This window comes from Saccopteryx bilineata, chromosome 7, assembly GCF_036850765.1.
Source record: "Saccopteryx bilineata isolate mSacBil1 chromosome 7, mSacBil1_pri_phased_curated, whole genome shotgun sequence".
NCBI classification, from domain to species: Eukaryota; Metazoa; Chordata; class Mammalia; order Chiroptera; family Emballonuridae; genus Saccopteryx; species Saccopteryx bilineata.
Window position 1 is genome coordinate 78716616 of NC_089496.1, and position 15316 is coordinate 78731931.

At 36.5% G+C, this 15316-nt stretch overlaps 1 protein-coding gene across 3 annotated transcripts in view; it reads left to right on the top strand.

Annotated features, from left to right (window-relative positions):
• Positions 1–14954, top strand: part of PCGF5 (polycomb group ring finger 5) — a 125786-nt gene extending 110832 nt beyond the window's left edge. For all 3 annotated transcript variants that reach the window (XM_066240231.1, XM_066240232.1, XM_066240230.1), the window contains one exon: positions 9424–14954. In XM_066240231.1, the coding sequence (XP_066096328.1) occupies positions 9424–9471 (48 nt within the window). In that variant the 3' untranslated portion in view covers positions 9472–14954. The remainder of the gene's footprint in view (positions 1–9423) is intronic.
• The last annotated feature ends 362 nt before the right edge of the window (positions 14955–15316 follow it).

Genomic DNA, 15316 nt, shown 5'->3' on the forward strand with positions numbered 1-15316 from the left:
TCAGTCAGAGAAAGACAGTGCCATATGATTTCACTTATATGTGGAATCTAAAGAATGTAAATAAACAAAACAGAAACAGACTCATAGATTCAGAGAGCAGACTGATGGACACCAGAGGGTAGAGGGGCGGGGACTAGGCAAAAAGGTGAAGGGATTAAGAAGCATAAATTGGTAGTTACAAAACAGTCATGGTAATGTAAGTATAACATAGGAAACCTAGTCAACATTATTGTAGTAACTATGTAAAGTACCAGGTGGGTACTGGAGATATTGGGAGGAATCACTTTGTCAAGTATATGAATGTCTAACCACTATGCTATACACCTGAAACCAATACAAAATAATGAATGTAGATTGTCATTGAGAAAAAGTTTTTTTAAAGAAAAGAAAAAACTCCAACTTCATGGTCATAATCTTGAATATACACATCTTAAAACATGTTTAAAAAAAAAACAAAAACAAAAAAAAACCATGTTTAAAATTTGGGGGGGTGGCATGGAGAAATATTTTTTATTCTAAATATTATAAATAAACTTTTTGAAAGTTAGGTTTCTAATAACACTGCTGAGGCCTCTGTATCATTCTTAATTATAAGTGGAACCTATTGGGAAATTAAATACAAAGATAATGAAAGACTCCCCCTTCAATAACCCTGCTGTTCTTTTAGCCCAGAATTAAAGTAGTCTTTATCCATGTTTTCTTGGCACTGAGAAAGGAGAATTTTAATTATGTAACAAACTTAACTAGCAATCTTATCTCTGATGTGCAGGTTTAGGGTTGGAACAAATGAATGTATGTTATTAAAGAACCACTTCAAGGCCCTGGCCGATTGGCTCAGTGGTAGAACGTCAGCCCAGTGTGTGGATGTCCCGCATTCAATTCCTGGTCAGGGTACTCAGGAGAAGCAACAATCTGCTTCTACACCCTTCCCCCTCTCCTTTCTCTCCATCTCTCTCTTTCCCTCCCGCAGCCAATGCTCCATTAAGCAAAGTTGGCCCTGTTGCTGAGGATGGCTCTAAAAAAATGGCTCTGGTTGCTACACAGTGGCCCCATATGGACAGAGCATCACCCCTTAGTGGGCTTGCCTAGTGGATCCTGGTCAGGGCACATGTGGGAGTCTGTCTCTCTGCCTCCCTTCCTCTCACTAAAAAAAAAAGAACCACTTCAAATCACTAATCAATAATGTTAAATTAGCAATTAATCTAGAATTTCCCTATTGTCAATACTGTGATACGGAAATCCCCACACTGTGATTAAAATGCATGCTTTTTAACATGCACTGGTTATGTCCTGTCTTTGTTTATTTGTTTTTAGTTATGGGGTAAGCAATTTAACAACAATAAAAGCTAAGAGAAAACTATTTAGGGAAAATAGTCATCCTTCTTACATATGGAGTTAAGGGTGAGGGGTGAGTATATATGTAACTGAGTTGGTGAGAATTATATAGATCTGAAGTGTGTATTTTCACAGCTGATTTTGGGACGATGAACTCTAGTTGATGTCCCTGCCGTTAGCTATAATTCAGATATACATCGCTTTTTGCTTTTACTTGTTGGCACTGATATCTATTTCTTTCCTTAGAAATAAAGATGTACTTAAACTCTGTTGTAAAGTATTAGAGAACAACAGGAGTAAGACCAAATTTTCAATAATCCATACAAATCTCCTTTTGTGTGTGTGTGTGTGTATGAAAAGTCTCTGACATGGGCAATTTTATAGGAAAATACCAGTGGACCAAAATTTACCTAAGAAGAAAGAAAACTTCCATCACTAAGTCATGAAAGGCAAAAAAAATCAATAAAGAATTACTTCATCAAAGAATACCTACATAGTTTTATGGTTACAAACCCAAATTTTCATTCTAAGTTGTTTTAAATCACTGAAAAAAATCAAATTCTTCCAAATTCATTTTCCAAAAGTAATATAATCACGATAACAAGAACTGACAAGAATCACCCAATTAGAAAACTATGAAATCTCATTTTGAATATAAAGACGATAAATAATATACTACATGTACTCAAATATACTAAAAGAAATAATGAAACCAAGACCAAATAGTACCTTTATTAGTAATGCAGGAAATAAAATCATCAGTAGATGCTAAAAGGGCATTTGACAGAATTAAATGTTAAGTTCTACTTTTTTCTACCAGCTTCTTATTTTGAAAAATTTTAAAACAAAAAAATTTAAAGTCAATAACTAACATCCTACTCAATGGGAAAAACAAAGTGTTTTCCTTAACCTAAGGAACAAAGAAAAGGATGTCCACTTTCCCCACTCTTATTTAACATAACTACTGTAAGTCCTAGCTACAGCAATCAGACAAAAAGAAGAAATAAAAAGCATCCAAATTATAAAGGAAGAAGTAAAACTATCAGTTTATAGATGACATAAAAACCCCAAAAACTCCACCAAAAAACTGCTACAGATGATAAATGAATTCAGTAAAGTAGCACAATGCAAAATAAATATCCAAAAATCAGTTGCTTTTTTATATACCAATAATAAACATCAGAAAGGAAAGCTTTAAAAAAATCCCATTTAAATAGCATCAAAAAATAAAGCCCAGTAATAAACTTAAGATGGTAAAAGACTTGTACTCAGAAAATTATAAGGCACTGAAGAAAGAAATTAAAGAAAATACCAATAAATGAAGTTATATACCATGTTCATGGATAGGAAAAATTGACATAAAAATGTCCATACTATGCAAAGTGATCTATAGATATCATACAATTCTTATCAAATAGCAATGGCATATTTTACAGAACTAGAATAATTCAAAAATTTACATGGACCCACAAAAGACCTCGAATTACCTCAGCAATCTCAGAGTTGGAGATACCACGCTACCTGATATCAAACTATACTCCCTTAGTAATCAAAACAGAATGATACTGGTTTAAAAACAGAGATATAGATCAATGGAACAGAATAGAGAGCCCAGAAATAAACTCACACCTTTATGATCAATTAATAGTTGATAAAGGAAGCAAGAATATACAATGAGGTAAAGTCAGCTTATTTAATGAACTGCGTTGGAAAAATAAGACAAATATATGCAAAAATAAATAATAAACCACCTTCTTTCACTATATACAGTAATAAACTCAAAATGGACTAATGACTTAAATGTAAGACTTGAAAGCATAAAACTCCTAGAAGAAAATATAGGCAGTAGAACCTCAGACATGTCTATTAGCAACATTTTTTAGATCTCTTTAGACAAAGGAAATAAAAAGAAAAATAAAACAGATGGGACCACATCAAACTAAAAAGATTTTGCACAGCAAAAAAAGTCAACAAAACTAAAAGATAACCTACTAAATTGAAGAAGATATTCAGTGATTCTGCATAGAATAAGGGGTTAATATCCAAATTTTAAGATCAAAAAAAGTTTATTTTATTTTTTTTAAATTATTTATTTATTTATTCATTTTAGAGAGGAGAGGGAGAGACAAAGAAAGAGAGGAGAGAGGAGGAGCTGGAAGCATCAACTCCCATATGTGCCTTGACCAGGCAAGCCCAGGGTTTCGAACCAGCGACCTCAGCATTTCCAGGTCGACGCTTTATCCACTGCGCCACCATAGGTCAGGCCAAAAAAAGTTTAAAAATGGGCAGAGGACCTAAATTTTTTTTAAAAGTTGAAATAATAACACAAAGGATTATTATTTACTTATGTAGATTTTCCAATTAACATTTTGCTGCATTTTCAGCCCTCTCTCTTCCCCTTTCTTCTTTCCCCTCTCCTTATTTTATTAACCTTTATACATATATTGTTTCTTTATGGAACCATTTGAAAGTAATTTGCAAGTATCATGACAACAAACCACTAAATACTTCAGCGTATAATCCCTAAAAATCAGAAGACTTTCTCATATAAAAGGTCTACCGGAAAGTTCTGTCCGTTTCTATCACAAAAGTTTCGACACGTAAGCACGTTTATTTGATGCATGTGTGCCTCTCTATTTTTATCACTTAATGTATACATACTGATGTAGCAAATTAACTAAAACAAAGTTGATTCACATTAGTCTTATGTGTGAAGCAATAGTGTACCCATGGCTACTGATAAAGTTCATTTACGCCACTGTAATTTTTACGAATTTCAACAAGGAAGAAATGCTACAGAGGCATGTCTATCGCATCCACCATATTCCCCGGACTTAGCACCCTCCGACCATCACTGGTTTTTGTCCTTACAAAATTTTTTGAAGGGCAAAAAATTCAAAAATGAAGAAGATATCAAACAAGCACTGGTTTAATTTTTCGCATCAAAAGATAAGACATTTTTCAAAAATGAGATATACAAATTGCCCTCACACTGGCAAGAAATCATTAATAATAATGGCAATTATATTTAATAAAGTTTATTGACGGTAAGAAAAATTTGTATTTTGTTTTATTCCAAAAACGGACAGAACTTTCCGGTAGACCTTATATAACCAAAATACCACTTAACACACAGGAAATTTAAGTAGTATATGAAATATTACAGAGATGTCAGTTCTCCCTACAGTTAAATTATGATAATTATCAAGGTGTTAAACACACTTTTACCAGTTTCTTATTTAACATGACAGAGTAAGTCATTCTAAAGTTCATCGGGAAATATAAACCAGTGCTTCTGGTCACATTTTACGTGAGTAATCAACAGGCATGTGCAATGCCACGCACTAAAATCAATTTTAAAGCTGAAGTAATGAAAAGAGTACTACTGTAGACAAATGAATAAAAAGAATAGCTTAGGAACAGACTGTAGAGGTATGAATCTATAAAGAGAGTATTTCAAATTGGTGGAGGATAAAAGGATTCATTTAACAAATGCCTGCTGAGCACTTAGCTGGGCCTTCTTTGAGGCCCTAGGGACATAGAAGTGAAAATGAAAAAAATTATTTTCTCTCGTGGAGCATATACTCTAATGATGGTAACAGATAAAATAATAAAGGGGTAAAAATTATTAAATTTTTAAAAATATATAAAGTATATAAAATTAAAGAAGATAATAGAATATTTTAGATAAGATTGCCAAGGGAAGATGTCTTTGAGGTGATGATACTTGGTCAAAAAGGAGAGAAAGAGCCATATGTCTATCTGGGTCAGGGCCCTCCAGGCTGAGGGAGCACAGTGAACATCTGCAGGAGCGAATGTGTCTGGTTGTTTGGGACTGGAACAGACAGGAGTGGCGGCTGGCAGGGGCAGTCGGTGAACTCGGAACATAGACATTGGGGGTGGAGTGTGATCTAATAGGGTTTGTTTTCAACGAATTGTATTTAGACTATTGATGGTGGTCCTGGGGACAGGATTCAATCCATACCTCACATTATATGAGTTTCTCATGGCTTAAAGTAGTAAATACTTAAAAAATGAGACCATCAAAGAAGAAGAAAACGTAGTTGAATAACAAATCCTTGAGTGGGGATGGTCTTTCTCCTTTTACAGTACATGTAAAAGGAAAAGAAGACAAACTGAGTTGACTATTAATATTGAAAAACACATAGCAAATATACCACAATTGAGGAAATATCAGCAATATGACAGAAGGGTTTGATGTCCTTCATACATAAAGAATTCATACAAATCTGTAAGACAGAGTTTAGCTTTCCATAGAAAAATGGGCAAAAGGTATGATTAGGCAAGTCACAAAACAAACTGAACTAGCCAGTGAGCCTACAAAAATGGTTTATTTCTTTAGAAGCCAAGAAAATAAAATACTATTTCATACTTACTAGCCAAATTAAAAGCACGAAAGCATAATGATGAGGCTATTGAAGAATGAACACTCATATTTCTTCTGAAAATGTAAAAATAGAACACATTGGAGTCCACATTCTTGTGCGACAGTCTTTAGCAAAAAGGCTTTTAAAATGTGTATGCTGTTTGAACCAGCAGTTCTGCTTCTAGGAACCAACCCAGAGCTTAGGGGTAAGGTGGAAAGCAGGGACGAGATCATAGATCATTGGGTCAAAATTAATCTGTAACAGCAAAAAAAGGGAATAAAGTAAAATGTACAACCAAGAGATTTATTGATAACTTACAGTTTATTTCTATAAAGGCATTATATTCAGTATTTTTTTATTCATTTTAGAGAGGAGAAGGAGAAAGAGAGAAGGGGGAGGAGGAGCAGGAAGCATCAACTTCTTTATGTGCCTTGACCAGGCAAGCCCAGGGTTTTGAACCAGCAACCTCAGTGTTCCAGGTCGACGCTTTAGCCACTGCACCACCACAGATCAGGCTATACTGTCTTTTAAAATTATATTAAGTAGTGTAGAAATAAGTTTATGAAATTTTTAAGTGAACAAAATTATTTACCAAACAATATATATAGTATCAAATATTTGAGTTTTGAAAAACAAGTACTTAGACAAAAAGACTAGAAGGCTATATACACTGAAGTAATCAGGGTGGTTATCTTTGGATAGTGGCATTTAAATGCTCTTCTCCTTCGTGCTTTTCTGTATTTTCCACATTTACAGGACAGCCCAATTTTTATGATAAAGAATTTTTTTTTCCAGAAAAACAGTATATCAAAGTTAATTTTAGGATTTTCTAACATTAGCTCATTTGAAATATATACTTTGAAAATACCTGTTCTTTCTTTTAGTACCTGATGAGACTGAGGATTAGCAACTTCACAAAATGTCAGTCCATTCACTGCAGTCACTTAACGCCATGTTACATTATAGTAAAAAAGCAAACTGAAATGCAAATAGAACTTAAAGTTCATCTTAATTTCTAGTATTGTAACACATTTCAATAAATTAAACTTCATATGTTGTCATAGAACAAAGAAGCACAAATGGTTATTGGGAGAGGAAAACAAAACCATTTTCTGCCAAAAGCTGAGAAAAATCACAACCACTTATAATCAAGCCATTTTATTTCCCTCTCTACCTTCACGCTGGAAAGTCGGTGATGCAGTCATGTATACATTATGAATGGAGGAAGCCTGCAGATTCAGTAGTCAGGGGTGGAAGGCAAAGGTAGAACGATCACTGTGATGAAGGCTGTGGGTTGGGATCGGGTAGAATGGGAAGCAGTCGAGTCGGGTTGCATGTCTAGGTAGAAGTCTGGCCGAGCTTCAGAAAACCCAGGGAGTTTTATAAAACAAAGATTTCTGTGCCCCATTCCCAGATACTTCGACTCAGAGGGAACAAAATAAAGTTTAAAATAAAAACAAGCAAAATTTAGACCAAGATTGCTTAGATCATGGAAACCTCGAGAGACTGGGACTTTTACTCCAGCCCCTAGAAAACTGCTGCTAGTGCTGTCACCTTATTTCTTCTTCTGGGAAATCCTTGTGCCCACCCTATCCTGGCTAAATGGGAAAAGAGATCCCAAGACTGAGTTTTCTCAGTAGATAACATAGCTGTGATAAGTTTTAAAACAGTCATTTTCAGGACTAGAGAATCTCGGTCTATCCCTTTCATTCATATGATAGCAAACAGGTCTCTGTACTGGAGTTTTGTATTCACTCACACTGAGGTGAAGGAGAAATACTCAATGCCCTTTTCAACCCTTCCTTGGTTTCATAAAAGGAGCTCTTCAAAATTTCCTTTTAAAGGGGGGAATCGGCCCTGGCCGGTTGGCTCAGCGGTAGAGCGTCGGCCTGGTGTGCGGGGGACCCAGGTTCGATTCCCGGCCAGGGCACATAGGAGAAGCGCCCATTTGCTTCTCCACCCCCACCCCCTCCTTCCTCTCTGTCTCTCTCTTCCCCTCCCGCAGCCAAGGCTCCATTGGAGCAAAGATGGCCCGGGCACTGGGGATGGCTCCTTGGCCTCTGCCCCAGGCGCTAGAGTAGCTCTGGTCATGGCAGAGCGACGCCCCAGAGGGGCAGAGCATCGCCCCCTGGTGGGCAGAGCGTGGCCCCTGGTGGGCGTGCCGGGTGGATCCCGGTTGGGCGCATGCGGGAGTCTGACTGTCTCTCCCCGTTTCCAGCTTCAGAAAAATACAAAAAAATAAAATAAAAAAATAAAGGGGGGAATCTGCAACTTTAATAAAAGGATATCTACTGCCTCTCAAGACCCTCTCTGACTTGGGCTCTATATGTGGTGAAGAAGAGGGTAAAAACAGGCGTAGAAGTAGCAGCGTGGCATGTGCCATTTATCTGCAGGAAGCCATTTCCTCTCTAGTACCATATGCTGGTGTGTGATACTTTCTCCACACAGAGCAACATGAAGGACAGTCTGAACCATTCAATTATATAAGGATCAAATGCAAATATTTAATAGTATCAGCCAGGTATTAAAAGGAAGCAGTAAACCTAAATGTCTCATGTAAGAAATTAGCTACTTGTTTTTCAACTTTTTTAAAAGCTGAAAAGAATTATCAAACCAACTAAAATATGTAATTTGTGAAAACTATCCCACTTTCTTAGATACATAGCAGGAGGTATCTTTGTTCATTTGTGACTCAGTGGGCTCTGACCAACAGCAGCTCTGGTGGAACCCAGCCTGCGACTTGTCCTGTCCAGCCCCACGATGTTGGTGACAGAGCTCCTTTAAGGAGGGTGTTAGCACCTCCGTCCTCCACAGGCCCTGCCTCTCCCTGAGTGTTATTCATTCTGGTCACATGTACAACCAGTGTGATGTCTGTAGGCTTTTGAACATGAACGTTTGTTATGTATAATGGAAAACTTGACTGATTCTAGAAAATGGCAATTTCAAGTTTTTATAGATACAAACAACGGATGGAGGTTACCAGAGGGAAAGTGAGGTGGGAGGAGAGCAAAGGGAGTCAAGTACATAGTAATGAATGGAAACTAGACTTGGGAGAGTGAGTAAGCAGTAGTGTACAGATAGAGAATTATGTTGTACACCCAAAATTTATATGATGTTATTAATCAATGTTACCTTGATAAATTTAAAAATAGAGTGGTTTTTTTGTTTATTTTGGTTTTTATTCCATGAGAGGAGGGGAAGCAGAAACAGACTCCTGCATGTGCCCCAACTGGGATCCACCTGCAAGCCCACTAGGGGGCGATTCTCCATTGCTCCGCAACCGAACTCTCCTTAGCGCCTGAGGCAGAGGCCATGGAGCCATCCTCAGTGCCCAGGCCCAACTCGCTCCAATTGAGCCATGGCTGCAGGAGGGGGAGGGGGGGAGGGAGGGGGGAGGGGGGAGGGAGGGAAGGAGGGAAGGAAGGAGGGAGAGAGAGAGAGATGTGAGTGGGGGAGGGGTGGAGAAGCAAACAGTTGCTGTGTGCCCTGACCAGGAATTGAACCCCAGACATCCCCAGGACAGGCCAACACTCTACCACTGAGCCAACCAGCCAGGGCCTAAAAATAGTTTTAATTTCACCTTTCATAATCACCAGTATCAGCAAATATTGGAAATTCTAACCCCTCATTCTTCAAATCTTTTGTATATAATCTGTATTGTTTTTATCTAAACAGTCTTATCATATTTCTTTTATTTTAGTCGTATCCCATGGTATTGCAGTATCGACCAAGAATTGATTTCGGTTAGACCAAGGGGCCTGGGTCCCACAGCGATGAATCCTGCACTATTTGTTTACTCATGGACAGATTGCACAGCACCCGGTATGGACTAGAGGGACACAACCAGATTTTCAGCATGCAAATAAGGCCATTGTCTGTCTAAATTATCAGTTGCATTTATGTTGTTTTTATTAAGCGCAAACCAAGTGCTGTTCTGCTACTGAAAACCATCGGCATAAGTTTCCTGTGCTGTCTCACAGAACACAGGTCATGGCTGAAATCAGCTGGGTTTGCAGCCATGACGCAGCCTTGGGGATATTTTGCTTGCGTGTTCCAAGATTGTTCTAATGTTTGATTACACTAGTAATATGGCTCAATCTTTGTGATGTTACAGTTTTCACATACTTACTATTTTATTAATTCTTGTTTAAATAGAGTATTGTACAAGAAACTAGTAATTATTATATCTCGAAATTATTTTGTATGGGAAATGTATTTAGAAAGTGGTTTTTGAGCCACTGTCCTATTGTCAGTAAGCTTTTTGTATGCAAAATAGTTTATCTTTTGGGAAGAATTCCAGTTATTCTTTCAAATTAGAGCACATTGTAATTGTAGGCATTTTAAGTCATCTGTCAGTGTAGTCTACCAATTGCACAAGGAGGACATATTTGCCCTCCAGATGGAAAATGTATGTGATTCCTGGAGAACTGAAGTTAGATTCACAACCATTCAAAATGTTGGCAGCTGATCACATTTACTTCTAACAAAGTAATGTGTAAGTAAGGTTCATCTTTCCTAATGCCTTATGAGCAGCGGGTGCTGCTTTCTGGACCGCCATTGTACAGCCCTGTTCTGGGTGCCTCGTTCTGTTGTTCCTCTCGTTTAATGAGCACACTGTTTCTCCTCTTAAGTTGGCCTTAGGTATGTGTCACCGTGGCATGCAGAGGGTTATGATGATTTCAAATATTAGGGTCTTTAGAGCAGATGACATTAGCTATTTTATGAATTTCAAAGGTCTCAAAGCAGTTGTAGTTACTGTTAGTTACGTATCACATTTCCAAACCATTTGCCTAAAATAAAATGAATGCAGTGTAGTAGATAAATATGCTCACCAAAGCTAATGCGCTGAGGATATTTCATTGGAGACCCTGTAGCAGCCGGGGAAGCGGTATGACTTTTATACAGAAGGTCATTAAGGTCAGAGCTACGAGAATGCCCTTGATTCTGCCGTTCTGTTAAGTCTTCCATTCATTTTGCTTTAGTCTGCAAGTCAAAGTCATTACCATAAAGTATCTGAACTTCATTTTAAATGTTTTAAAATTTATAGTTTTCAAAAAACTTCTTTGGAAATTGTTTTATTAATTGCTTCAAAACAAGTTAACCTCCGAAACTTAGGGAAAATATTTGTTTTAGAACTCCGACCTGAGCATACTCTGTGTCACACACAGTGCGGCACTTCCCAGAATGCCTCACTGCAGATGCTTCTTACAGATGAGACATTGTGCAGCTCTGAGAGACACATACAGAACAGCCAAATCCTGATGCATTTCACAATATAAAAGGCTGAAATATCATAATTCTCTTTTCCATTTATCTTTGTTTCAAGTCAAAAAGTCTACGTTAAAGTTTTCTGCTTTTGTTCTGACTTCTAATGGCAGTACTTTAATTTCATATGTTAGATTGTGCGTGAAGGGCTCACAAGCAGAGTTTAAAAGGCAGATAGATTTTTTGTTAAAAATCTTTAAAAATGATTGGAACAGACCATTACCATTACACTCAATCAAAAACTGAATTTACTATTTAGTTGTAGAAATTATTTTGTTATGCTATGAAATCTAATTCCCACATCGCTTAAGAAAATTTAAAATTTACTGTAAGTTTGTTACATCTAAGTTAGTGATTAAAATGATGTTTTCCATGTGGAAGTTAATTTTAATTAATTTAATACCAAATGCATTGAGAGTACATTTTAAAAACTACCAGTGCAGCCTGCAATGTCTGGGTCCCCAGGCAAGACGTACAGCCTTCAGCGAGTTCTGCGTGTACAGTCTCTTTCAATCTGTCCTGTTGCTTTGTCGTATGTAATTTCACTACTTTACAAGGAAATACAGAGGATGCAATTAATGGAATTTAGGAAAGTTGTAGTGTATTTACATTTTTACAGAAATGCAATGGAATATGTGCCAAAATTCTTAAACCCTTACATAAAGGACAGCAGGTATCATTTAGGGAAAGGTACACATTTGTGATGGTCCTGAGTAATACCGTGTTACTAGAACCACAGGCTTCTCCAACCCACCTCTTTTGATATATTCAACTATGATTTCTAAGTATGGGACTACTTTCCTGTCTAGTAATACACTAAATCCTTGGTTAATTATTCTCCAAGAGAGGTTGTGGAATTCGCAAGAAAACAGATATAGACAAAATATACAGACAACTTTTGGGGTTAGTTTTATAAACTTAGTTAGGGTGCTAGTAAAACAAACTCTTTATATAAATAAACTATAGAAATAATCGTCTGAATCTGCAGAATTGGAGAATAGATCTGTTTTTCTTTAATCTGTTGTTGCTTAAACAACAAACAGAAAGAACTTTATTTCCATATAAGATTTTCTAATCTGTTTTCTCTGCCTATGATATCCTATTAGTAAATGGGTCAAGGAATCTTGGATATAAAGTCCTCTGATTTACAGAAATCACTAACGGAATTAATCGCATCAGTTAATAGAAAAATCAGAATAGGGCCTTTTCTCTATATGAACAAAATACTTCAAGAAGTACAAAAAAATAAACTAAAAGGCTCAGTAATGAGGTAATGCTCCTTTAATCTTGGGTACAGCTACCTTGGGGGTGACTTTTAACTACTTTTCTAAAAGTATGTTATTTCTTTATTCCTTGAAAATCTGTCCCATACTATGCCACATTTTATAAATGTAATGAGTTTACTCAACTATATTATATACTGAAATGTAATCTAAATTTAAATGATTCTTTAAGAGAAAAAAGGGTATGTTATATAATATTATGAACTGTTTAGCTTTATTGAAATATTTAAGAGAAAGTGCCTCATTGCAACTGTGCATTTCTGTTTTAGATTTATTTTATAAATTTTGAGTTATCTATACCTGTCTCTTATGAATGATTTCATATCTAAAAAGGCACCTGTACATTAGAGTGATCATTTTTTATAGGTTTTTCATAAGAAAATACATATCACCAAAGACATTTTACCGCTAATTAATAACCATGTTGGAGAGACAGTTTTAACAGTGTGGAGGCTGGAAATTTTTAGATTGCAATTTTATATTAGGCAATAACCTTGAGTAATTGCTAAAATGTCACCAAAGAAAGGCTTTAAATTGAATTTTCATGGCGAGATAAATGCAGGTTTTTCTTACAATTATGAGAGCACACTTTCTTTCTAATATGCTTCTTGTTTTTCCAGCACCATTTTACAGATCTTAGGAAATCCTCAAAGGGAGAAAGACAAAATCACAACAAATAGCCTCCCTCTGGCTGAAAAGGGGGAGAAAGACACACTGAAAATAAAACTGAAATGGAAATGTTCAGTTCTAATTTGAGAATCTTTTTATCCCATGGAGGCAATAGAAACAAAATTATGTTTATTTGCTTCCTGGGTTCTTAGTAATATGAGAAATTTTATTCAAGACAGACTTTGGTAAAAGCACCACCAATATGCTTGCTTGTATAGAAAATTGTACATTCTATTAGACTCACATACATAAATGCTTTTTCTTTATCTAAAAGAAAAAGTTTCATAAAGGCCTGTTTTAACTCCCTGTCCTGTTTCTCAGTGATTACATTATTATTAGAATTCAACCATATCTCCAAATTTGGCAAAATGGGTCTCAGATCGAGATAAACACTGTCCTTACACCATTCTCCTTGGGAGCTCATGCTGTGGGCCTAGAAGGTAGAGCTCACGCCACAAAGTCTGACAGGTCACTGTGTAAACCTCGTTGGACAGGACAAAAATGGATGCACTCCGTTACATACTGTGGTTTGTCATGAGGAACTTTGCAGCAGGCTAAGCTTTATACATTAAGATGGTTGTAGAGTTGCATAAATGAATGAGTTTGCCATAACTTTAATTTTCGGGAATAGAAACAAAAATGTGAAATGCTATTATTATTTTAAGATAAATACTTCTACAGTAAGAAACATAACACATCTGCCAGAACTGGCCTATGAAGGATTGAACAATATTAAATATTCTAGAGACTCTAAAACCCTTTGAAAGCACAAAATAACCAACCAATTCTGGATTTACTTACTATACGTAGTTCAGTGGTATTTTGATGGAAAAACATCAGATTAAAAGTACATTAAAATGTACTTAAATATACATTACAAGGTTTTCAGTTTTTTTCCCTAGCAATGATATTTTCACAATAAATTAAAAGTGATTCTTTTCCTGGTGTAATGTACTTTTCACAAATAATGTATTTACTTGCTATTCTTACTGTTGTCAAACAAAATGCTTGGCACTTCCTTTTTAAAAAGTTAAAAATAATTTCAGTGCTCATTAAAAGATGTTTGTATACCTCTCGTGCCCCTTTTTCTAGGCTCCAACACTGAGACGTTGTTCAGGAATGCTTTTTAACTTGACTTACCTGTAACTCTAGAATCAAGTAGAACTGATACGTGTTTAATACTGGGTCTAGCTTGTCTTTCCGAGCTTCATGGAATACGGAACTAGTATGAATGGGGTTCCATGTTTCTGGGCAATGTAGAGGTAGTAACCAGAGTATTTATCCGCAGACTCATGTCAGTCCACTGGAGCAAGAGTTAGTTCTACACCTTAAAAACGGCATGAGGTCAGCCTAATACTGTTTGGGGTCAGTTTTCTTTTGCTGCATTTTTTAGACCGGGGATGGGGGCCTAAGTGTCCTTACGAAGCTGTGGTCCACGACAGGAGCCTGTGAGGGTCCCAGCGTCCTGCTGCGTCCCCGCATCAGGCGGCACAACAGCGAGCGCCAGTTTTAACAGAGTAGCCCTCGCGTTAAACAGAACCGTCAGAGAATAGACTGTACAGTTGTGTTGCTCATTTTCCTTTAAAATATAAAATATTTTAAGCTTTTTTTGTCAAAAGTGGTAACATCTTAATACAAATAAAAACCTTTTTGTGGTTGTAAGATATAGCTTATAAATCATTCAAATTGAAGTGAAAGATTACCAGGTCATTGTTAATGACTTAGTCTATTAAGAATATATGTATTTTTGTAAAGGAAAAGCACTTGTAGATATTTAATCAGTACAAGATATATGTTTGTTTTGCAGAAACAAAATGCTGCTTAGAGATTCTCTTTAAATATTTTTTATTTTTGTGCTCAGATGTATTTTCTGTTGATCTATGGAATGTTCTGTACAAAGCTGTATGGTCATACTGGTGAGCTAGATACTTAGGTTTTTTAAAATCTGGACTTAGCCAAGTACACTTGACCATGTTAAATATAGTATCTTTGTTATTAAAAACTTGATTGCATATGTATTGTCTGTCATCCTTTATATTAGTAGTTGTGGATTGTAATCTCCATGTAATGGTATCTATTGGCACGACTGTGGCAGATTTTATTGAACTTGGTTGAGTATTTGAGCTCATAATCATTTTCTATAATTTGAGATGTTTAAGAGGGCAGACGGCCCCTCAAATTATACTTGGAGTGTACGCACATACTGTTTAGAACAATTTCTTACTGTGTTATATCAATCAAATCTAAACAATCCCGGTATCAAAGAAGGACCCAGGAGGATCTGTACCTGAGGCAAAGGCCTCGGGCAAGGCTGGAGGACACAGCCATGCCCAGCGAGAAGGGGAGAGTTCTGTGACCTGCCATCCCTCCACTTGA